Source organism: Ascaphus truei, chromosome 7 (genome assembly GCF_040206685.1).
Source record: "Ascaphus truei isolate aAscTru1 chromosome 7, aAscTru1.hap1, whole genome shotgun sequence".
Taxonomy (NCBI): domain Eukaryota; kingdom Metazoa; phylum Chordata; class Amphibia; order Anura; family Ascaphidae; genus Ascaphus; species Ascaphus truei.
Window position 1 is genome coordinate 71,955,008 of NC_134489.1, and position 26,317 is coordinate 71,981,324.

The 26,317-nt window shown below is 34.8% G+C and overlaps 4 protein-coding genes across 8 annotated transcripts in view; all 4 read right to left on the reverse strand.

The window, feature by feature from the left end:
• HOXD4 (homeobox D4) overlaps nt 1-2,271 on the reverse strand; it is a 4,539-nt gene extending 2,268 nt beyond the window's left edge. Inside the window, exons 1-2 of the mRNA XM_075609009.1 lie at nt 866-2,271; nt 1-515 (exon numbers count right to left, since the gene is read on the reverse strand). The exon at nt 1-515 is cut by the window's left edge and continues 2,268 nt beyond it. Of these exons, the coding sequence (XP_075465124.1) occupies nt 211-515; nt 866-1,274 (714 nt within the window). The 5' untranslated portion in view covers nt 1,275-2,271 and the 3' untranslated portion in view covers nt 1-210. The remainder of the gene's footprint in view (nt 516-865) is intronic.
• HOXD3 (homeobox D3) overlaps nt 1-26,317 on the reverse strand; it is a 59,153-nt gene that overhangs the window by 16,238 nt on the left and 16,598 nt on the right. Inside the window, exons 1-2 of one of the 4 annotated variants that reach the window (XM_075609004.1) lie at nt 15,117-15,482; nt 5,459-5,485 (exon numbers count right to left, since the gene is read on the reverse strand). The gene's annotated coding sequence lies outside the window, so the exon portion shown is untranslated. Of the gene's footprint in view, nt 1-5,458; nt 5,486-6,031; nt 6,105-15,116; nt 15,483-26,317 lie in introns of those variants that run through there. The other 3 variants (XM_075609007.1, XM_075609005.1, XM_075609006.1) reach the window with 3 other exon arrangements.
• Nucleotides 17,813-20,500, reverse strand: HOXD8 (homeobox D8). Of its 2 annotated transcripts, none has more exons than XM_075609002.1 (2): nt 19,710-20,500; nt 17,813-19,511 (listed from the first exon to the last, which is right to left on the reverse strand). In XM_075609002.1, exons 1-2 carry the CDS (start codon nt 20,134-20,136, stop codon nt 19,222-19,224), a joined length of 717 nt encoding a protein of 238 aa, XP_075465117.1. In that variant the 5' UTR covers nt 20,137-20,500; the 3' UTR covers nt 17,813-19,221. The 2 variants fall into 2 exon arrangements, with proteins under 2 accessions (XP_075465117.1, XP_075465116.1); XM_075609001.1 differs by having other exon boundaries at nt 17,815-19,514; nt 19,710-20,487.
• Nucleotides 22,955-26,166, reverse strand: HOXD9 (homeobox D9). Its single transcript, XM_075609003.1, has 2 exons — nt 25,465-26,166; nt 22,955-25,117 (listed from the first exon to the last, which is right to left on the reverse strand). Exons 1-2 carry the CDS (start codon nt 26,027-26,029, stop codon nt 24,870-24,872), a joined length of 813 nt encoding a protein of 270 aa, XP_075465118.1. The 5' UTR covers nt 26,030-26,166; the 3' UTR covers nt 22,955-24,869.

A 26,317-nucleotide genomic window follows, 5' to 3' on the forward strand; every position in this document is an offset into this window, starting at 1 on the left:
TATAATTATTGTGCCAGTGAGCAATAAAATAGTCCGTGATATTGGCATGGAATTTCTTTTATACAACAGTACCTATGAAAATGAGGTGACAGTCCCGGAGCCTTTTACTGCTATACATGCAGATTCTGCTTCAGTAATGTCTATTTTCTATAATACAGTTCAGAAAGGGGAGAATAAAAGGGCTGGAATTTGCAATTTCATCTTTTTTTTCTATAAAGATGTCAGGTCAGTCTGGTGGTCCTTGGAAATAGTTTGTATATGTTGAGAAGAACTAGATGACGAAGATCTGCCTTTTGTATTGGGCAATTTGTGGTCTTTCTTCCACTTCATCCTCCTGTTTTGGAACCAGATTTTGATTTGGCGTTCAGAGAGACACAAAGTATGAGCAATTTCAATACGACGACGTCTAGTAAGATACCTGTTAAAATGAAATTCTTTTTCCAGTTCCAGGACTTGCTGCCTAGTATAAGCAGTTCTTGATCGCTTGGGTTCCCCTCCAGTGTAATTTGGATTCACTGAAAAAAAAAAAAAAAAGCCCCATATAGAACTTTGAGAAAACCTGACCTTCCAATTTGATCATAATATGAATGAAATATAGACTGGTTTCTTGCAGCCATCAAAGACTGCCTATTATGCATGAACATATCTTAAATGCAAGCACACACTTTTAAGATGGAGTTTTCTACTGCAATAAAAAAAAAAACAAAGCCACATGGCCAACGGCCTATTCCCTCAACCATAAAAATTTATGATGAGTGTAATGGCTGCCTTGGTTTTAAAACCCTCATAAATAATGTTTTCAGCAGCTTCCTTAGATCACAGTACACGCTGCATTACAGGAAACACTTAAGAAGTTGATTCTTACCTGAGTTCACATGGACTTTCTTCATCCAGGGATAAACTATTGCTGGCTGTTTAGATAGACTTCCATTCTTAGGGTGCTGCTGCTGCTGGCTGCAAGGTCTTGAGCTGGATATAGGAGCTGGTGGTGGGCCCTGGTCTTCAGAGTCAGGGAATGGATCCTGGGGCCCGGGCTGCTCCTGTCCATGACCTCGGGGCTGCAATGCAGAGCCCTGGGCATGGCTACAGCTAAAGGGCTCTTCGCTGTAGTTTGGCCGGGGAAAGATTCCTTGGTGCTGAAATTCAGAGCCCTGCGGTGAGCTGTAGAAATCAGAGCCCTGCTCTGCTAGGTAGCTGTTTTGTAAATATTCCTCGCAAGGAGGAAATTTGGGATCCACATACTTAGAGTTTACCATAAACGAACTCATGGCCATTAATTTCTGAGGATAGAAAATACTAATTTTTCTCGTGTTGTCTTTTTTTCTGCCTCCATAAAGCCCTCCTACTTGCTGTCAACTGAATAAAGTTAGGTGTCCATGTGACTGAGCCAGCCAATCAGAGAGCAGAGAGTTTATCACTGGATTTAATTGTACCTCATAATTTTCACAAAATAACAAAATAATATTGATTTAATTGGATCATTGTGAATTCATTTTTTTCCCTTAATAACACATTTCCCTGTGTTTATTGAAAAAAAATCCAGTGCTGATGACCATAAGACAACCATGGATTTAGTAGCAATTGACTTTTATAACCTTTTGTGCCCTGTAAATTCTGGTTCTGTGTTGTGATCCTGCTACAATGTGTTGTATTTATAACAGAGAATCCTCCTTTAAACTGTGGGTAAATCCCATGTTAAGAAAAAGAAGGCATTGGCAGGGCGACATCAGGAGAGTAATAATATGTACAATAGATCTGTCTTGGCTTTTGTCTTTCAGGGGTCATCCAAAAGTTACCAGAATCTAGTCAGGTTGAAAAAATTAGGCAATCAGTAACTTTTGGTTTACTTTTCACATGCTTAAGTGGGAAATAATACTGGGAAGAACAAAACATGCATGTACTCTCTACGAAATAAGTAGATATCAGAGTGAAAGTTATTTAAATATTGTAAATTGTAAGGTTAAAATCAGATCGAATCGGTCTTTGACTTGAGTGTTCATACAGGTTCCAATTTAAAATTCTGAACACAATATGAATAGAATAGCAGAAACATCCCATAATAAATAGATATATGAGCATTCTAATAACCAGAGATGATGCAGTCAGGATTTTTTTTTTTTTTTTTTTACAAATAACACCATAAAAATGCAATAATGCGACAATCGTGAGCATTTCAGGAACAATGAATATTGGAGACAATTTAAGACTTCTCAATGGATTTGATGGACACAGGGTAGATGAATCATAGACATATTTAATAGGTAATGTATTATGAAATAGCTATACTCACGATTTCATAGTAATATTCACTGAAAACAGTCAATGCAAATACAGTATTCTAGCTTGCTGAGATCGAAGTTTTTGCATCGACCATATATTCCCCTAGAATCGAATCTGTGACTATGTGAACACCACACAAATTCGGTTCTACAGGGTACATATAGACAACGTAATAACAGTCCTTCATCTACTTATAAACTGCTTTGAATCACAGCCATCACACATTGATCTGTTGCCTATAAAACATACATTCTATTTTAGTATCTCAATAATGCCAAACATAATAAAATAATGATATTTTAAAGTCAGTCAAATAAAAAAAACATTTTTTTTTGTAATTGCCCATGCCTTATATTCAGTGATCGAAGTGGTTTAAAAAAAATGTTAATATGCATGATTTAAAAAAAACATCTAAACCTCTTAAACATTGGGAAGAAAGTCTTTGGACTTCAGTTTAGATGGCTAATACCAGTGCTGTAAAAAAAAAATTGGGACAACTTTAAAAAAATAAATACTTTTTCTTACTTAAATAAAAGGGAGAACTGGATGTAATTACAAAGTAATGGTACTCGGGTTTTATTAATAGATAATGTAGTAGTCCTTTAGCCTTTAGTACCCTTACACTTACATGGACCAAAACCAGAGTTCTTCAAGTAGAAGGTGTTCAAAACAACCTTTCCAGATATTTTTTTTTTCGTTAGCATGCAAGAAAAAGACTATTATTATGTAACCTATCGCTTTTGTATACATTAAGAATAATAGGACTATGGCACCTGTACATTTATTTGCTCTATGTTCTAATTCGAACGTGAGCATCATCGAATTGAAGAAACAAACACACCTACAGCCCCTTAAAAGATATCTCCTTTATCTCACATTAACAGAAAGTGTACAGATAAAAACATGAACTTGGCCATATAAAAATCAGGAAATACATATATGCAAAAACATAGATGATACGTGATAATTCTTATAATCAAACATACTTAACTTGGAATAAAGTCATGCAATGTTAGTGACTGTTCTGTAATTCATACCAATTGAATGCAAAGTGATTCTCAGAAACCAGCCTTTACGACTATATTCAGATTTTTTGTGTGGTAGCGTTTATGGTGAAGGCCAGGGCAAAAAGGTCATTTGAAATCATTTGCAAACATATCACAAAGTTTCATTATTTTTACGTTGTCGACAGTCTCCCACTGGAGTACAAAAGTTCATGAATTGTTCCTGACCTGGGAGCTTGGGATGCTGTCCACTGCTTCAAAGCTTAGTCTTGTAGATACCCAAACTCTGAGGACCTAGGACACCTTTTTAATATGTGTGTATTTTTTTCTCCAATGATAAGGTAAGTTTCAATTGGGAAAGATGAAACAGATTTTTATTTGGTCGTTATCAAGGTTTTTTTTATTATAGATAATTAAACCTTTTTTTTTTAATTTAACAGAAAGAGGGCTTTTTGTATCTGCACATACATCGTTTCATGTAATCAAATATAAACCAATTGTTCATTTAATACAGTGATGTAACCGAGTTCTTTAAAATTCTATTTTCTTGAGCCAATCAAATGAAGATGGTTTAACAATCATATTATATCAAATTTTCTAGAAAATATAACCCTTGGCTTAAAGCAATGTATTTTTTTATATGTTCCTTTCAAAAATAAACATTGAAAAAAAAACCCAGTAACAATATTTTGAGAATACCTTGTACTTTGTATGTGTGTTTTTTACTTGTCCAAGTTGATAAAATCAAAGTTAACGTTTATCTGTGCACATTTTCATATTTGTTAGACGCTGTGACCTGCATTTCACCTTATAGCAAGACTTGCTCAGACAGGTCAAAGCCAAAGAGTTATTGATGGACAGAAGCGTTAAATATTCACCTCCTGTTCAACTGCCCATACAAATGCTTTTGATCTTTCAGTCTTTTTGTGGCCTGGTTCATAATAAGTATATTCAATGTTTTATGGTAAATTAAGGTAATCTTTTGAAATTTTAAAGGTCAACCTAACCTATTTCTAGCAATGTTATAGGAAACATTTACAGTTTATCACCACTTTGCAATGTTACCCATCAGCGCAATATTGCAGATGCATACACATGCTAATATGTGAAAATGTTCGTTTGCTTTCAAATAAGCATGAACATAAATGTAATATGAACAAAAACTGTTTAAACTTGCCTTTTAAGGAAATATATGCATTTACTTTTGTATGGGAAGACACATTCCAAAATGAATTTACTCAGCTGGGTATTTGGACAATTTAAAAGGTGTCCATTTAAAAAAAAATCATCAAAAATACAAATAGGAGCCACAATACATGTGTTCAGTAGTTAATTTAAACATAAATCATAAGACATTTGTTCCTGCTAGTTCCTAAATAAACACACATGCTCTTATATCCAAAAATGCTGAAATGTAATAGACGTAATCCCATGTTTTATTAAATGGCAACGGTGTAAATATGTAAAGCTACCAGCAAAAACACTACACGCTGGTCTTCTTACGAATTCACAAGTAAGTTTACATTGACTGTAATCAGCATCGTAATAATAATTACACACCAACTAAATTTAGCAACATACGTCACCTATCATAAATTTAGATACACAATACAGCCGTATGAAAATGCAACCTTGCATCAGAAAGACGCGTGGTTTCTTATTACTGTGGGAGGCGCTATGCAGCTTAACGGTTTGAGAGGCAATACATTATTCTAATTAGAGTTAAACCCATAGAGCAACATTTGGAAAACACCCAGCAGCAATAAAACTCTTGATCTCTGCCTAAACTACATCATATCCACATTTCACTTTCCTATCAATGTTCCTTAAGACTCACATCAAATATATCAGTCATGTATTAAATACACCCCATAACCAGACAGAGTATCTTAAATACCACAACTATTATCCAGGCAAGCTATACATACATACATTTATAAATACATACATAAATGCATACATACATAAATATTTACTACTATAAATGTTAATAATGAAGATAGTTCATCACAGCTGTTTCAAATAGTACCATTAAAAAAACTCTATATAGCAAAAAAAAACAAACCATAAAGGATCTTCTAAAAATGCATATATTAAAAATATATAATGTCGAAAGCAAAACACGAGTAAATAAATATTGCTAGAAAGTAATACAGAAAGAGTACAATACTTACTGCTGATATCCTTCCATTGCGAACAACCTGTTGCAATAAAAATGTGCTGTTATTAATAGTTTCACTCAACACAATAAATAACACACTGATTGTAACACAGTCTCATGACACTCTAAGATAAGTAGCTACTTAAGTATAAAGTTTTATTCCACGTACACAATCAATTGGCCTACTCATCTATTTCAAACATCATAAATAAAATGTCTACTTAAAAATATATAAAATATGCATATATTACATATAGATATAATCTGAAAATAATGCACAAAATATTATACCGGAACAATGACTTAAAGACAAACAACATGGATACATAGTTTCCATTACGTTTGCTTTTCTTATAGAAGAAAACTGCCAGTACTTCAAGTTCACATTTTAAACACAATAGAGTTCTACATTATAATTCTGCTTTTTTTCTAATTGGGACGTATGGGAAATACACATTGTTTACAGCTGTAAAGATAATGTATCCTATGTTTGCTCTGGGCAAGCAATGTATAGTTACAAACACACATGTTTATTTGCTGCTCCAGAAATTCTATCTCGTATTTGATTGTATGGTAAGTAACTTACTTTGTATCTCTCCTCTTGTAAAGTGGATCCAGGAGAAAGAAATGCCTCGGTGTTAAGAGATCCAAGCAGAATGATCCTTTCTAACACTTTCCTTATTACTACATCCAGGAACAAAACGCATCTGCACTTGTATGCTCTTAAACTAATTTATGGTGGGAATTATATTTTAGCTTGTCAACTCTCAAGCCATAAAACAAAGTTTATTGGAATCACGTGCTGCTAAGCAGCCACTCAGGACTCATCTCTATGGAACCATAAATAATCATCAGCGTTAAACTCCTATTCACTAAATGGAGGTTCCCAGAAACCTCTAATAGGAAAATAAAGGCAAATAAGAAAACACTGAAAAGCTATATTTAAAGTAATAACACCCATATTTCCATGCAATCACTGTAGTGCAAATATATTTGTGTGTTACACAAATGCGGTGTAAGAAGGTGTCATGTGTAATTCGCATTTGATTTTTATTTAATGTAAAAGCACATTTTTATAAAATACATACTAGAATCAGACTTTAAAAAAAATGAATTACCAAAATAACCAGGAAATCCATTTTAAAAATGGGGCACTACATTCAGATGTGTTTTATAGGACAGAAATGTTGAGTGAGAAGAGTATATCCTGAGACTGACTACTATAGGCAACTTTTTAAAAACAAACTTCTTATCGGGTTACATATTTTAGTGGGATATTTGTTCGCTCGGCAGGTGTCTTAATTTTTTGGAGGGGATATTATGTAACATAATAGATGCTAATGATGAAAGCACCCGCTTGAACATCGTTTCCACTCCCTCACTACAAGACAACATCTACCGAAAAGAGTCTGTTTATTTTGCAGCATCTGATGTTGTTTACAACTTACAAGTGGCCAAACTGGTTAAAACATCAAGGTTTGAATGCTCTGGAAGTGAGATCTTTGAACTTTGAAAAAGTGCAATTTCTGATAGCTGAAGCCAATGGGCTATAAAGGCATAAAACAAAACGGTGTGAAATAAGCTTGTGGTGTTGAAACAAATGAGAATGTGGAGGGTGCATGCAAAGAAAAGTCAGTACAGTAAGTACCTTCTAATGATATCAGATTCTTTTCACAAAAAAAATACTCTTCCGGCACAAGAGGCACCACATTGTTTTACAAACAACTTATTGAAAATGTATTAAAACATGGGATACTTTAACATAGAAAACTATAGGTTATGAATAAAGTATTCAGATTATGTATTCCTATGTAATTAACTATGTTATATTATGCATCTGATGACACAGGTAGACATGTTAACTAAGGAGTGGGGTTTGTGAATATCTAGTACTAATTATTACTAATTGTAACAATTATCACAATCATTTATATACAATAGTTTGTGGGATTCCACATGTAAATCTTAACATTTCAATTTGACTATACATTCAATTAGGTGTTGCTTACATATTTATATTTACATTAATGGGTATACACACACACACACACACACACACACACACACACACACACACACACACACACACACACACACACACACACACACACACACACACACACACACACACACACACAGAGTCAATATTGTATTTATACATTCAAACTGTTTCTACTTGGGATGTGTGGTTTGTTTGTCAGTACGTTTTCAAGTTTAAAGGAATACACTGTATTGGCATTTGCTATCTATGTAATGTGACTCATTTGTGCTCCATATTGTTTAAGATAAACTGTAAATTGCTTCTGAAAGGTATGTGAGTTTGCATGTATACTTTAGTGTTTAAGGACAAAGATGCTTATAGGCAATGCAGGTGTTTTATGTTCCAATCTTATAAAAAAATGTTTCGGTGAAATAAGATATGTATTTTCCAATTACATGATGATACACAATGATATACTCCTACTAGTACAAAACAAGAAATATCTGTGTTTAGATTACTTATGGAAGTGTTAAAGGTCTGTGTATTTGTTGAGGGTTATAATTTACCAGACGAGCATAGAGGGCTGTATCTGACAAAAGATTTAAGATAATGACTATAGGGCACTGGCTGCGATCATGTGCTTTGGATTCCCTTTCAGGTTAACCAAAGGGCAATTCACACAGAAATCATCTGTGCAGAAGAGACTTGTCCAACAGCGCCTTCGTCTGGAGATAAGAGGAACTACCTGGATATCCTACACACGTCAAAACAATGAAGTGAAATGCACGAAGTCCATCCCCCACCAATCTAACACACTCACATGATTTTCAAGCCTGATCCACTCTGTAAACCAACATGATGAAGTCTATGTGGCAGATTTCCAAGAACAATATTTAAAAGCATATCAAATTTTAATTTGTATATGTTTACCTGTACTTGTTCATCACATTACATTTTCATTTTAAGCAGATGTGCTAGTGAGCAGGAGGTTCACATTTGTTTCCTGACTCAAAAAAGTTTGCCAAAATTAAAACTGATATATCCCACTATGAGCTTCTTACCATGTGTGAGTAGTGAATTTCCTTTCATGAATCCTCCAAGTGCTTCTTATAATCACTCCACAGATTGCTCAGTAATGCAAGGCCAAAATAGAAACAAAATAGCTCATACAAATACAAATCTGTGGGTTATGTCTCAAAGACTGGACTGCAAAACTGTTGCATAAAGTGGTGTAAAACACCATATTTATCATTGGAAAAAGTTACATGAAAACCTATTGGATTTTTTTACTTTGACAAATCTGGATCTTTCCAGTTTAATTGTGCAGCTGGGAAACTCTTAAAGGTGCCACGTCCCTGTTGGCTACATCTTCAAGTGTCCCTGTAGCAGCCACGATGTCAAATAATTAACCTTGGAACTTAGTGTCAGTATTTGTTTTATTGCAGGGATAATGGTGTTAATTTATTGAAGTCTCCGGTCTACAAAATACTGGTTCAAAATAAAAAACAATGCTAGTTTAAGAATTTTAAAAAATATTGATTTGAATGGATTTTTTTTCTTTGCATCATGTTGGATGCTGGGTGCATTTATGGCTGGATTTGCAAATAGACTCATTTTAGCTTCCTACTCACAGAAGCAGGATTCAAATAAATAGTTCTAGGAACATGGAGGTTTGTTGAATAAATATGTCCAACACCTGATCAAAAATATATACATCAATAAATTAGGATTCCCATATGAATCCAATTGGTGCTATTAAAGATTCGTATTAAACAGCCTGCAAAGAGATTGTGCACTGTTTGTAATCCATTCTTGTGACTAGGAAAGGCATATTCATGAATACTGTCATGAGCACACAAGACCACATGGACAATTGATAGATCTCATAAATTGAATTAGAGATCCAAAGGTGTCTTAGGGCTTATGATTGCTAATGTATAAAAATCATATACACATGTCTGTATAGCACTAACAGACACACACACACACACACACACACACACACACACACACACACACACACACACACACACACACACACACACACACACACACACACACACACACACACACACACACACACACACACACACACACACACACACACACACACACACACACTGGAAAATACCACATGTACTGTAACTGTAAATGTGGGGGGGAGTAAGTGACCTAGATAATAAATTGTCTTTTCTGTGGGATAATCCAGTTCAAAGCCAGCGGAAACAAGTGTAATTATGTGCAGTTCTGTGTACACTATGAGCACTAAAACAATAGTAATGATGTCGTGGTTGTGACTGCGTGTTATTTTTGTCACCTGAACCAAGGCACAATTATATTGTCAGACCTAGAAACATTTTGCTAAGGCTGTATATGGTCCAGCTGCTCCCCCTCCTTCCATTAAAACCATTCAATGCATATCTGCCTATCTAACTCACTGACTCATGTTTTCACATTATTAGAAGACAACAACAAACAAATGCACCACGATCCAAAAAGAACAAGAAGAGTCTGAGTAGAGCACACATGTGAAGAGGAGAGTAGAATGTCTATCCATCAACATCAAGTGCTTCACTAGCAGAGAGTGTTACAATCTGAAACTGTTTAACCACAGTTGTGGACACCACTCCACTGTCAGATGGCTGTTGCCTGGCATGGGGTGAATGGGCTACAGAATTATTTTAGGGTATACTTAAAAAAACTTGAGGATCCATAATCTAATATATATATATATACATACACACATACATACATACATACATACATACATACATACATACATACACACACATACATACATACACATACATACACATACATACATACATACATACATACATACATACATACACACACTAGCGCACTCAGATGGGGCAGTTGGCATTATATATATAATGGTGAAAGGCAGGGTTGCAGACCTGTCTAAGACATGCAAATGAGTATACAGTAATATTTCCTCATATATATATATCTATATGAGATATATATATATATATATATATATATATATATATACGAGGTTTTGCTATTCAAAACCTCAGACTGTAGCGCGTGCATGCAGCAAGAGGGGGATGACGTCATGTATCTGTATTGAAGAAGAATTTTGCGGCAACTTTTGAACATGAAAAAATCACCTCATGATAGTTTGACGCATTCTGTTACTCACAGCTGTGTGTTTCTTGCTGCTTGTGACATTAGCAAGGCTTTCACAGCGCTGTCCTGTTTTAGGAACATACCTGCTTCTTGTCATTCACAAGACAGACACCTTTGGCTAACATTAATAATGTATTTTATTATAAACAACACATGTAACAGGTTCTGAATGACATGTAATACAATTGAAGCTGCGCTGCCAGCAGCAACAGTACAATGACACAACAATGTCACTAGCAGCTGAAATTTTCGGCTCTCGCCTGCTTGTTGGTGCCGCAGCTTTTTGGCGCTTTTCTCGCAAGGAGTTTCTCCCGCGCGCCCCCGAGATCTTACTCGGCATCTACTGAATTCTGAGTGCTGCTTAATATGGCGAAATAGCCATTCTCGCCACCCCGCCGGCGCTTGATTTCCGGCAACAATTGCATATGCCGTTTTTCAGTTAACTCGCACACATACCGCCATCAACTGCATACTACATGCCAATCTCGCAATAAAACAGCCAAATTCAGCCTTCTCGCAAGTTACTGCATTGGCCCCATCATATGTGATCTCTAATGGTTCCTTCATGTTTAAGATGCCGGTGTGTGCATGCAATTGTGAACTCATTTGCGCATTAGATGAGAGAGAGTGTGTATACTGTGTATATGTATATATACTGTGTGTGTATACTGTGTATATGCATATATACTGTGTGTATACTGTGTATATATATATATATATATATATATATGTATATATTACACACACACATTCCCATCTCTCTCTCTCTCTGTATATATATATATAGAGAGAGAGAGAGAGAGAGAGAGAGAGAGAGAGAGAGAGAGAGCGAGAGAGAGAGAGAGAGAGAGAGAGAGAGAGAGAGAGAGAGAGAGAGAGAGAGAGAGAGAGAGAGAGAGAGAGAGAGAGAGAGAGAGAGAGAGAGAGAGAGAGAGAGAGAGAGAGAGAGAGAGAGAGAGAGAGAGAGAGAGAGAGAGAGAGAGAGAGAGAGAGAGAGAGGACGAGAGAGAACGAGAGAGAAAGGGGGGGGGGAGACATTCCAAGGATTTGGAGGAGTATGAAGACTTTCTTCTTGGGGGTCTGGTAATGTTTCCTGGCAGTGAGCCAAACACATGTACTAAGAGAAAGGAACCAGTGTACAGTATGTTTTAGTCTCTGCAAGTAGACCCAACCAGAACCCACTTTTATTTGATAGGTTATTTTAAAAGATTTCAGAGAAACCCCCTATCAATATCTGTTGTGATCCATACTACACTATAATTACTTTGTAGTTTCCTCTAAAAAGACACTAAAAATGTATACTTTGTCACCTGATCTTTAATGAACCAATCAGGCTAGAATCACACTTTATTTTAAACAGTTCTGCCAATGTATAAAGTCAACATTCCATTAGCTGTTATTCTGAAAATCTTACCATTTATTTAGAAGGTGCTGGGAATAAAACACGACTTACCTAGGGGTCCTCAGTTGCCCAAGGCCAAAGCACCAGAGTCTATGATCACAGACGAAAAAGCATGTGTGTGTATATTTGTGTGTGTATATGTATGTGTTCGTGTATGTGTGTGCATATGTGTAACACACATTCCCAGCTAGCTCAAACTCATACACCCACCACATCATGAATATATATTTATTTCAAAAAAGAGTGCTACTGAGCGTGGCAAATGTATACAACAAAATACAGGGGTGCCTAATGCTACATCCAATTGACAAAACATATATGGTTAACTAAGTAATTATTATTATTATTGAAGTATGTAAACGTTATACTTATTACCATATATGTTTTGTCAATTGGATGTAGCATTGGGCACCCCTGTCTTTTGTTGTGTGCATATGTGTGCATGTGTGTGTGCATATATATGTTTATGTGTGTGTGTGTGTGTGTGTGTGTGTGTGTGTGTGTGTGTGTGTGTGTGTGTGTGTGTGTGTGTGTGTGTGTGTGTGTGTGTGTGTGTGTGTGTGTGTGTGTGTGTGTGTGTGTGTGTGTATATTTCGTGTATGTTGGTGTATCCTCAACCAAAAAATAAATCAATAATACTAATAAAATAAATATATACATATATATGCGCACACATATGTATGTGTATGTTAATATGTGTACCATGCATTCTGTCTGCAAGCAACACTATGTATGATGGATGAGCTGTGATGATTTCTCTTATTATCCCTTCCCTACGTTTGTTCCTCTCATTTAGTATACATTTCTGGTACATGCCTTTGTCTGGCTATTTTCTAAAGTATTTTATTGCCTATTGCACCTAATTTAAAATTTGCATTTCTATCAGTGAACGCTTCCTCCTTCTTCCTGAACTTCCTCTATTTCCTTTAATACGCCGGCAGCTGCATTTACTGCCGCAGTGCAGTAGAGCTGTAAATACCTTTAACAGCTGTCTGCCAAACAAGGGGTGAAATACTTTCTTTGTTCTGGTTTCTTTCCTGTAGTAGAACATAAGCTATCTAATAGCAAAAAACAGTCCTGTGGAACTATGCTCATATATATACTGTATATACTGTGTGTATTATATGTGTGTGTGTGTGTGTGTGTGTGTGTGTGTGTGTGTGTGTGTGTGTGTGTGTGTGTGTGTGTGTGTGTGTGTGTGTGTGTGTGTGTGTATATATATATATATATATATATATATAAAAGCATAGTTCCACAGAACTGTTTTTTGTGTGTATATATATAGACACACACATGTATACACACGTACACATATATATCGATAGATATAGTATGGATGATATATATATATGTACATATGTATATGTATATGTATATATGTATATATATATACACAGTATCACACATTTAAATGATTTAAATGGGTGGTAAATAGTTGAAAATATATATTTGATATTCATATGATATGGTGTCGAAATATGTGACAAGCTTTAAATATTATCAGATGATGCTGTGCAAGGTGAAACTAGTGAATGTAAGCGAGCAACATGTAATGATGAGCATAAAACCTATTTTTTTGCATTCAAACGAAAATTTGCTACGCGTATTTTAATTTCATGCATTTCTACTTATGTCTGCAGGATACATTAAGGTCACTGCTTGTTGATCACTGAACACAGGAGAAATTATTCACACGTTATTTTGCACAATTCAACCCTCCTGTTTTCTAACCCAGGACACACAAAATAATAAATATAAATTCAAATTCATGTTTTGTACTCGAATATTTTAAATAAATAAATCATTATTTTTATTTGAGGGTTTTTTTTTTTTGGTTTGGTTACTCAGGTAAGATAATGCATTCATTTTAAATGGACTCATAAAATAATTGGCGCAGTTTATGTTCCAGGTTAAAATGCTAGGGTATAGGTTATGTTGAATGATGCCATTTGTTGATGTATCATAATACAGCATTGTTATATATAGATTCATGACCATTAATTACATCCATGAGTATTTCTTTTTGGTGGAGATTGAAATGTATACAATATGTGGCCTTAAAATCTAGGAGAGAAAGGGAAATGTTTTGAAGATTATTATTATCATTATTATAATTAAACGAACATGACAATAATCTATATTACTGCACATGAGCCAAGAGTGCGTTCCTTAGACATTGAATGGTACAACATATCAGTAGCATTCATTTTGATCTAATAAAAAGCATTACTACCTGCATGTTGCATGTTATAAACAGTAACATATATACAAACATTTCTTTCAAGTCGAACAGTATATCTTGTATATAATCAATTATTCTTAGCCAATTAACCATAACTGACTATTATTACTAACTGTGCTAATGTATATAATAATTATATTATAGCACAGCTGGTACCAATACGTTTTAATATAACAGGTGTCAATAAAATTAGATTTAATCATCATAAGTTCGGAACCATAACACCCATCTAAGCATAAAACTGCTCACCTTACATATTTCCAAACCAACATTGCTCATCAACCAAGGAAACTGTTGCTTTGACTATCATTATAAAAAACATCTATGAACAAGTTGCTACTTGCATGTGATTTTAAAGGTGAAAGTCCAATTGCTTTAGATGATTATTTATTTTGTTTTTCTACCTGGATCTAAAGGTGCAATAGCCTCTCTGCTTACTCTTTAATAGAAATTGCACACGACAGAACACCTGTGTATTGCTAAAGGCGTGTATCTGAGACTTGGGTCTCAATACACACGAAGACTATCCATTGCCCATACCAATCTGCCAATGCACCAAAATAAAATAAGAATTTCACATGCTTATTGACCACATGCAAACGATCATTGAGTGCAACATAAGATTTGGTACATAAATACACTATTTGAAGAAAAGATGGAACATTGCATTACATATTATATACATTTAGCTTTAAATGTTCCCACACTCCATGCTATATAACTATATTTTCATCTTCAACACAAATAATACTAAACCTATCCTTACAATTAATAACGATCACACGTACAGTGAATACACAACAACTACAAATAACTGGATATAACCCGATGTTCTCTACCAGTACAGCTAACTGTGTGAGAAGTATGGAGAAAAAATGTACTGTACTACTTACCATTTCTGGCCATCTGGAGCAACGCAGGAAAAGGGCTGGAGCTGTAATCCATTTGGCATTTTAGTGGTAACCAGAATAACAAAAAATATGTACAAAAACTAGTCAAAGATGTTATGAAACCTTTTCCAGATCTCTCTCTCTCTCTCTCTCTCTCTCTCTCTCTGTGTCTCTCTCCAACACACCACTTCCCCAGAAGGCAGAAGCTTTAGACTGATTGATCCAAGGAGCTTGTGACTTAGAAAGGAAGCAGGAGAGAGGCAACAGTAGGTTTCAAGAACCTTGGAATAAAAAAAAAAAAGATTCTGTATACGATCATAATACTAAGTACACCTCATCGGAGACAGGGGTTACAAAAAGAAGGGTTGAGACTCTCTAAAGGCAGAATGGAAGCAAAAAAAAAAAAATCACCAGGGAAATCAGAGAAAAGGCCACGGAGGAGATCACTGCATACATGTGACCAAGGACAGCCAATAGCAAACCCAGAGAGGTCATAAAAAGGTCATTTACTGCAATTCTTTGCGGGTTTTTTTTTACATATTGCCAACAAGCGCCATGTTTCTTTGGCTTTTTTTTTTCTTCTTCTTCTTCCACGTTTTATGTCTTTTGGAATATTGATAAAATTGCAAATGTGCAACCTGCAGTGGGCAACCTAACACAAACTTAGAGAGGGACTTGATCCTATTTTATATAGATAGAAATTTTTTTTTTTTTAAAAGGACTGATTTAATGTTGGTGTTCCCTCCCCCCCCCCCTCTTTCTTTGTTCTGGGTTCTCAAAAACATTAATATAAGTGATTTTTTAACGTAAATCTGTGGTTTCTCTATTAGTGAAAACGATTCTACTACGTAGTATGATAAACACGTTAATTGGAGTTATAGTTAAAAAATTTATTTAAAAAAAATAAGAAATACGATTTGGAGAGCACGTGTAAATAATAAAAATGTCAAAATAAGTGTATTAACAATATCTTGAAAGGGGTCACTCGCTGCCTTCATTTATTTCCTTAGTATACTGTTATCAAATTGGAGCTACACCATCTGTTTTATTTCTTACGTTATAAAGCAGCTGGTTATTTCAAGTTGTCAGAGAAGTTGAAATTGTGGCATGTATTTTTGGTACAATTTTTTTTTAAGATCAAGCACTGCGAATAACATTGTTTATAACGTGAATAATAGTGTACAAGGTTAAACCAAATAAAAGATTATGCCAATTTTATTTTTCATACTAAGGCAGTGCTGGGAGGAAACACTCTACTGTACTATCGCTGAATACATTTTGTAGGCTTGCCTACACCATAAAAAAAATAGTAATTAGAATGAGTATATCAATAATAATATATCGATAATATATGATATAATATATCAACAAAAGGTCCATGGAAAAAATCTTAACAATGTTTGGGTTGGTCTGCTTGCTGTATAAAAATGCGGTCTATTCGTTTTTAATACCATTCAAAATTGGTTAACAGTGTTCGTTCATACATTTAATATATTAATAAATAAAACGCATATACAGTTTTTGGGAAATTATTCAATCATTTTTCGTAATGCACCTTTTTTTTTTTAGTTATATTCGAATTCTAACTATTTATATAAAACTAGGTTACTTAAGAGATGATGAGAATGTCTATGTTTAATGTATTGTACTCTGCACAGCAATACATGTATACGAGGGGAAAGCATACTGTATGGAGTTAACATGCTATATATATACATATATATTTTTTTATATATATACACACACGTGTGTGTGTGTGTGTGTGTGTGTGTGTGTGTGTGTGTGTGTGTGTGTGTGTGTGTGTGTGTGTGTGTGTGTGTGTGTGTGTGTGTGTGTGTGTGTGTGTATATATACCTATACTATATAAAAAATATATATAATATATCCGCTGTGTGTGTGTGTGTGTTTGTATAAATAAATAAATAAATATATATATATATATCTCGCCTGTTTCGGCCTTGTTCTAGGTCCTCTATCTGAATGCTGAATGAAAATGAAAGCACGAAACCACATCCTCACATTTTAATCCGTTTATAAAGTGAGCATGATTTAAGCCCATTCATCGCTGAGTGGGTTAGTTTGGCTCTCTTTTTCCAAGGTGCATTTTTTACGATGTAGGGAACATTGCAATGCCACTAATACAATTATTATAGATATCTATGGATAAGCGTCTTCATTACCTGTTTGCCCTGCAGTTACCAGTTTGTGGACATGTATCTTGATTGCAGACTCTGGACAAGCATCAGTCTTTGGTAGCAACATTTAGGCGGAGTTTCACAATATAAAAATACTACTATGTGAAGTTCATATGATTGTCTATTTTTTTCCTGGTTCATTAGCAGTAGTAAGACATCAACCTGTCTGCATTTATTGTTTTGTGTAATTTAACAACTACAGCCACGTTGTGTTTACTGTCACAGGGTCTTGCAACATGTAAAATGACACACACCACATGTAACATGAACTTGCTATAAATACAATTGCGAATTGAAGTAGGAAATGTGTCTTTTGGTCATTTCTCTATCATCTTATAACAAGGCCCAGAAATGTGTTATATCTTCAACTCAATAAATAGATGTCTCCAAAAGTACGATTCGAATTAGGGTCAATTAAACAGCTTTTTCTTCTTAGATGTGGTGTGAAAAAAAAGACACATTTTCGAGTATCATTGTTTATTTCAATGTTTCAAGGAAAAATAAATGAAAATTTAATTACACATATATTCACTGTTCAATTATATTTTTCTTTACAAAATGATCAGTTCTACCACTGGAATGTTGTTCACTATTTAAGTTAATTATACCCTAATTTAAATAAAGATAAGACACACATACTGTCTAGGACTGCAGTTTATCATATAAACCGAAGGATATATTAAGAATTATTTCATATCACAGCGATTGTTTATATATCCCTTATGTCATTATACATGATACAGTATAAACATATAAAAAATCAGAACGATTAACGAAAATAAATACAATCGGGAAATCATCTATCACATTTTTACATTACAGTTTATTATTTATTCCATACATCACAATTAAAGGCCATATATTACTTGAACATCTGCATCTTTTTACGTTGATGAATAATAGCCTAGTCGCCATCGAAGTACTCGGTCAATGTGGGAAATATACAGCATATTATTGTTTTTTATTCTGGTCATTTTATTCTGATTACATATACAATAGGTTAAAAAAAAATACTTCCTTCATAGTGTTTGCATAGTCAGCTACTGGAGTCCCCAAACTGTGTTTAACTTTTAACCTATGCAGCTACCAAAAGATAATGTCTAAATAAATATATTTGCTGTGTTGCATTTAAATGAAACGGCTTGCGTTGTACTTAGCCTCTGAATGCCTTGCCTACCACTGACGTTATTGGCATTACACATGTGAATAACGACAGGACCTACACCGTGCAGATCTGTTCGAAATACCTGAATTTGATAAGGGCCTGATACTTAATTAAATGGTTTAATATTATTTATTTTTTTTTAAAAAGGGAGATAAACGGGCAAGCATTCAATATTAAAAATATGAGACATCACATAGGTTGGTGGTTTAATAATCCCTGAAATAAGATGCTTCTTTTCCCTACCACTCAGATCATATCCATGTAATGTTATTTAAAAAAAAAATGAAAAATAAGCCATTGGTTTGATTGCACAAATATAGAAATACATAGAGCGTGGTCTTATTAACTTTCAAAAGAAAATTATTCTTATTGACAATACATATGGCTTAAGGACGTTTTCGGCAATTTACTAAACACAAAAATAATAATCTAAGAACTCCAAGTGCACGTCATTATGATTCATGAAACATGTATAATTCTTAAAGATATAAATCATTGCTAGGAAGTTCATTGATAAAATATTGATTGCATTGAATCGTCTGCATTTTGGATTTGTGTACAAAAAGAAATCGAATATTATCTATCGCTTCACTGTGCTAAAATATCTCAAACAATGCAGATGTTATATCTTTTAAAGTTTAGGTAGTTTAAAACCCTGGTAACTTGTGTGCAAGTTGGATGACAAGTGTTGTTTACAACTATATGTTTTATCATACCAAGTAGTCTGTGACATTTCTCAGTCTAAAATCTAGTCGGTATCTCCATCTTTGTCCTCATTCAAATCACTTTCTTTCTTCTTTGCCTCTGCTTCTTTGTCCTCATGTGTGGACACTGGAAACTTATCTTTGTTATTTTCCTTTTTCCACTTCATTCTCCTGTTCTGGAACCAGATTTTGACCTGTCTCTCGGTAAGTCCTAGTGCATGGGACACCTCAATCCTCCTCTTCCTTGTTAGGTAAGGGTTAAAAAGAAATTCCTTCTCCAGCTCTAGGGTTTGAAATCGACTGTATGTCTGCCTTCCTCTCCTTCTACCAGGAGCTGCTAATGAAAACAAAACACATAAACACTTAGATTTACAACATCCTACAGAACATGTGTGTATACTGTATGTATGCATGTGTAAAAGCAAACTAATAAACTCTCAACTCAATAGGAGGAGGACCTTACAGTTAATGCCATTTATTAGTGCTATTGCAGTTACATAGTAAGTTAAAAAATGTTTTTACTGCATCCAACCTTGTGGTCTCATCCAGGGAAACATTTGAGAAGGAGACGAGTTCTGATTTAAGTGCTCTGGTTCTTCGCCAATATTACCACTGGACGATTTACACTCAGGATATTGTACCAGCTCGGCCTCTTGATGTGTCGTAAAAATCTGCTGTCTCTGTAAATTATCGTATCCGTAAAATTTAGAGGGGTCACCGTGACACGTAATCCCACAAGGAGTCTGCTGATAGCCTGCAGGATTCGGGATGGCTGCTGGGTTCCCAGGATGGTAGAACTCCTGAACTTGAGTTGGGTGCTGGAGACCTGGATTGTTACTATAGACCAGAGCGTGTCTGCTGCTAACATCTTGGGGGAAATGACAGTCGTAGTAACTTGGAGTTATTGCTTCTCCTGCTTTGTACTTGGAGTACAGCGGATTCACAAAGTAGGAACTCATCTGGGCTATTTCAAAACACTGGATGAGGACAGCAGAAGCAAAAAAAAAAAAAAAAAAGCTGAGAGCCAAGCAAAGTGAAAGTCTTTATCCTACAACCCAGCAGTCTACTCAGTACTCATAATGCTGAAAGCGATCCCACTGAACTGTGTTGATCAGTATGGAATAATATGGCTCACAAATGACTTGCCTCACTGCTTTTGCCATTTCCTATTAGACACACAGCAGCAGCAGAAAAAAAAATGTTCATATAGTTCAGGAAATCTTTGGCTTCAGTTTACATTTACCACTCCTGAGGCATCAAACAAACCCCCATCAGTGCTGGGAATATATTTTAGAAACCAGTAAGCAGAGAGATTGGGGCGAGATAGTGGGCGGATGGATACGCTGAGTTTTACTGGAGAGCAGTAGACCGCAATAACCGAATTACAGAGGAGAAAATACCTACGCCATTATAAGGCTGTGGAAGATTAGAACAGAGGACTCATTTCCTGCTTATTATAATAATATCAGGGCTTTCAATATTCAGCCATCAGTTCATGTCCAGTGCATCATAATAATATTATGGTACTGAAATTTGGTTTGTTATCGTGTTGCTATACAATAATAAACTTGAAACACTTTTTTTCAGTTGAATTTAGCTGCAGTGAGTTACACTACTCTGAGCTACACAGGTCATTTGCAAATAAAATGAACGTTTACCCTTGACTTGTTAAACGCATGGTTGAAACTTGCAGGTTAATTGATACTAGATGGAAATCATGCCCATGAATATATTTTCCATCATTTCACCCTTGATAGAAAACGTTACTAAAACAGCAACAACTAAGAGGCTAAATAAGGATTATTATTTTTTTAAGGGTGGATTAAGAATTAGAAAAAAAAGTAGACATACTTGAGATTCTTTTTAACCGGTTTCTGGTGTGTTATGGAGAAATAAAGAAATATGGAACATATCTTAGATTTTTTATTATCATACATATCAATTCCCTTTCAATCACAGTGTATTATCTTTTGTTAGAAAGTATCAATTTTCTTAAGACACATGTATTGTAATGAGTCCACTTATTTGAATGTATATGTTATACTGTATGCCTAAAATAAATAAATACATGTAACCTTCATATCAAAGAGAATACCTGAATAAAACAACAATATTTACATTTCTCTTTGGTGGGTGCAAACAGGATACAATTAGATTATGGTAGGTAATACAGTGACTAAATTATCTGCTGCATAAGGTACAGTTAAGGTAAGAAATCCATAAATGTATTTGAATGGTGGACTGAGTGAATATTGCATTGTTACCAAATAACAAAAATTCCATATTTCACAACCATGTACCCAAAGATTTGATGTCAGCTGCCATTTTATTGATTATAACACATTTTGATGACTTTGAATATGCAAAAGTGACATAATCAATAAAATGGCAGCTGACATCAAATCTTTAGGTACATTTGTTTCATTATGTTTGTTTCTTGCAGGTAGTACGACTTTGCCTTCGAGTGTTTTAAATGACATACAGTAAAAAAAAAAAAAAATGAAATCCGACCTCCTCCAGAATATGCTTTATAGGATAAAGCCCAAAACGTGGATTCCGTGTGTAATACGGTGATAGAATAAGCACTCGACTGAAAATCTTCGTGAATTTATATATATGTATACACACACATATACACAAACACACAAACACACAAACACACACACACACACACACATATATATATATATATATATATATATATATATATATATATATATATATATATATATATATATATATATATATGTGTGTGTGTGTGTGTGTGTGTGTGTGTGTGTGTGTGTGTGTGTGTGTTTGTGTGTGTGTACATATATATAGTCATTTATACATATAGTCAATGATACACAAAATGTTATCAATAATGGTGAAAACAAATTCAATTTAACTTAGAAAATAAGCAGAAATACTTTGATTTTGTTCATTATTCAATTTCCGCATAATTTTCTTACATCTGTATGATATTTTTTTCTGTGTGCTTCTTTTTCATTCATTCACTCTTCCTCTCTTTATTTCGGTCTTCTTGTTTTAAATATGTTTTTAAGCATTTGAGTATTTGGACTGATTGATTAGTATTATTTTGGAAATGTTTTAAAGACAATGACAATAATGAATAGGCAAAACACAGATCATGACAGTTCCATTATTAAACAAATGGAGTAAGAGCGCTACCTAGTGGTCACATCCAGTTTACGAATACCATAAATATTGTTTATTTTACCATAAATGTTTATTTCACAGCAATTGAAGTTATTGCTGGTTCCATGATTGCAGGAACGAGGATGCAGACCTTGTCATTTACTGGGCATTTAAATAAAGAGTTTCAAAAACATATGCAACAGAAATCCATGAAGCTTCACTACAGATTTCCCCTTTTCTTTAGTTAAACAGGGTGTATTTGTTTTGGATTATAGTGTAAATCCTTATTATATCAGGTCATTGTTCTTTATTATCCTATAAATGTATGCATGACATTCTCTAGCATGGGGTAGGCATTACTGTACACCTCAGCAGAAAAATAATGCATTGTCAAATTCAGTGCTAAATTTATATCGAATTAGTTTACGGATTAAATAATAATAATATGTATTGTACTATGATATTTTAATGTATATGTTTTCACATATACTCTTTTCGACTTAATAAAACAACATGTATTATATTTGCTATCAGTTTCAGATTTTCTCACATAGTTAATAAAAAAAACACATCACATACTCTATATAAACAACAGATGCATTTGGAAAAAAAATGTTTTATTTGAGACATATCAGGCAGTTGAATTTATTTTGTTTGGTTTTCCCAGCAAAAAAAACATTTCATGTAATTTTGAGTAATTATGGCATTTTTTTTGTATGGTGTGCTAAAATAATTTTAGAATTTAATGTTATATTTTGGGTGCAACCCCCTTTTTTTATATTGTACACAGTTATAGTATTTACACCAGAGACTTACAATGGTCTGTTTGTATATAAAAAAACAAGTAACACAAATAAGAAACATATCACAAACCAATCTATGCATTTTAACACTATATATTTTAAATGTAAAGGCCTACAAATATTTTTTTTTATCGATATCCTTCATTAATGTAAAGCTTTACCTTAAATCGTCCACCTTAGTATGGTCTTTTCAAAGCTAGGAGAATATTTACATTTATTGGCCAACCATCGAATAGTCCAAGTTTCTCAGTATTTTGTTTTCAACTGACACAAACATCAAAATAAGCTTCTTTCAAAGAAAAGCGCCATGGCATATCGTAAAGTAATTAAGTCCAGACGTCTAGCCATCCCAATGGTTTTATTATACCCTGGTCCTTCCTGTTTTAAAAGAATTATAGGTATATAGTAGACAATGAAGGGGTCTTCAATGCAACACCTTTTTTTTTTAAACTAGGGCAGATGCTTTGATTATTTTCTTTATATTACAATCTATTAGATTGCCAAAACATACGCATGTACATTCCACTTACATATACATTATAACGTATATATCAACAGCTAAGTGCTTTTGCTGATTTTTATTTTACAATGCAAGTTCTTATACTGACTTGTATATATAGTGGCATGTGTGGATGTGATGAGAATCCCTCACCAAGACACAAAGAGAAAATACATCAGTGGAGATCCCAATAGATCTTTTAATACGGGATTTAAACGATCTATGATTCAGAAATTAAAAAAATTCGTCCATGTCATAGTACTCCCCCCACCCCATCTCTCAAGCATCATATTTTATCATAACCGCTTTAGTATGACAATGTATATACTGTTATGGCATTATGTCTAAAGGATTATCTGAGTCCTGCAACCCATATCTGAAATTCAATTCCACAACGCTGCATCAGTGAATCTCAACTCCGCGTCTACACACAGACCTGTTTTAATCAATGTCTTTGTAACACAAATTACAAAAAAATAATTAAATTCAATATTGAACTTCAAGGATAGTAATTAACATTTCCTTACAAATACCGTATAGGATGCAAACGTGCAAACTCAACATTGGTCAATTCCTGAATATTTTTTTTGGCGTGTCTTTAAAATGAGTTCTATGATTTTTGTTATCATTTATTTTGCTTCAAGTGCGTTACAATTCATTCTCTTCAAGTATTTTTTTTTTCATATCGAGAATGATCACATTCGATTTTTCAAATCGAGTCAAATTGGGAGTAACCTAATTTAAAACATTTACTCAAATTCCAACTATTTTGCTAGGCCTATTGCAAATTCTTCAAGTGTCAGCATGTAAAGCTATGTGCTTACACCAGCAGCAAAAATACATTCTTTTCAGTGACACATGTTTTGATTCTGCAAGTATATTCCAAATATATTGTATATGTGGATTTAATGCTTATTTTCTTGAACACTTTTCATCGCTGACTTCAGCCAATGCACTTTGATTCAGCTGTACTATCAAGGTTTCTTACCGTTATATTAACTAACCTTACTACAATACTGTATACCGATTTATGCAATGTGTCAAACATTTTACAATACCTACCTGTAAAATCTACCGTGCAATCACAATATTATACAAAATAAAACGGTTCAAAATGATGCAGCCCCGAATACGCACTGACAGCAATCGAGGTTTGCAAAATACACATATCACATTTACATCTACCAAATAAAATCAACATATATATATTTAAATGTTCCAAATAATGCATGTGGAAATCAGTGCATTCCCATCATCCTAATTGCTCTTTATTTCCCCTTTCCTTGTTCATTTTTTTCATTTTCATTCTTCTGTTCTGAAACCATATTTTTACCTGTCTCTCTGTAAGGTTTAAAATTCTAGCTACTTCATAGCGACGATCACGCGTCAGGTACATGTTAAAGAGGAATTCTTTCTCCAGCTCCAAAGTTTGATACTTTGTATAGGGACAACGCTTCTTCCTAGTTGAACGAGCATGGATCCAGTTTGCTGCAGGATTATCTGGGGGAGAAAGAGAGGAGAGGCTTGCGTGAGATACAGTTCATTTTTTTTTTTCGTTTCCAATCAGGGTGACCAGCTCTCAGGACTTCTTCTACAGAATTATCATAAAAAAAAGTCTTAATGCACTAAGCGTGTTTACTGTACAAATGATGTCTTGATCTTAGGTGGTTATGTGAGTAATAGAATTCTTTTATAGCCTCTTGTTGCTGCTTGGGTTGCATGGTAGGCGTCTAGACGGTTTTATAGGTTAGTAAAACTATCAGTTTTTGCACATTTAGAGCCTTGCCGGTTACAGCAATAAATCAAGCAGCAATTTCTTTTCTCTCCCTCTCTGTTTTTGTACTTACTTGGGTCAAGTTGCTGCGGTGGCTGCTGTTGCTTCTCTTCCTTCAGGTCACTGTGGTTGGAACTCTCGCTGGCAGAAGGCTCCTTAGCAGAAGACTTGTCTGTGGTGCCTTCTGGAAAGGAATTGCACGTGTACTCTGCCAGGCTGATCCCCGGGGACTCAAACGAGGAGCACTCGGTTCTTTTGGGGGCGCTCTCAGGCTTGATCCCGTAGCTGCTGCGCCCGTTGGGGTGGAATCCAGAGAAGGAGGTGGAGATGGGCTCCAGCCAGGAACGCACCGTGTATCTGCTGCTCTCTGCTGCTAGGTGAGACTGGCCCACGTAGGGATGGTAGATCCCTGTCATCCCTGCAGAGGGCTGGGGATGGACGGTGGACCAAGACGCGGGGAACACGCTGGATTTGGATGCCAAGCTACAAGAAGAAAAATCTGAACTATCTGCAACACCTGATGGCCTAGAGGTCGTAGTGTGACCTCCATGGGCAAACCTACTGCCGTAGACCTCTTCATTTTCATGTCCTATGAGAGAATCCACATAATAGTTACTTATAGTACCACTTGACGACATTTTAGGCTCCCCTCTTACTCATATAAAAGGTTACACTGTTAACTGTATATAATACCCTCCCTGAGAACAATCATAGTATTTTGCAGACTGCAACCTTCCACCATTGGTTGTGGTGCCCACGTGATCATATTTACCAATACAGGGTAAATCAATCCGCTTAACGGGGCTGATGTGATTAAAAACACATACAATTAAAAATAAAAGTGTAACTGTGCTAAGATATATGAGATGAGGTGGGGGGAGAAAAGACGGATTAAACATTTCTTCACAAAGCCTGCTAAAAAGACT

What these genes read in the sequence shown, in the direction of transcription:
- HOXD8 (XM_075609001.1), bottom strand. Translation starts at nt 20,136, where the DNA reads ATGAGTTCCTACTTTGTGAATCCGCTGTACTCCAAGTACAAAGCAGGA. An exon ending in TCCCTGGATGAGACCACAAG is followed by an intron (nt 19,515 to 19,709) that starts GTTGGATGCAGT and finishes TGTTTTCATTAG; the next exon opens with CAGCTCCTGGTAGAAGGAGA.
- HOXD9 (XM_075609003.1), bottom strand. Translation starts at nt 26,029, where the DNA reads ATGTCGTCAAGTGGTACTATAAGTAACTATTATGTGGATTCTCTCATA. An exon ending in ACCGCAGCAACTTGACCCAA is followed by an intron (nt 25,118 to 25,464) that starts GTAAGTACAAAA and finishes TTTCTCCCCCAG; the next exon opens with ATAATCCTGCAGCAAACTGG.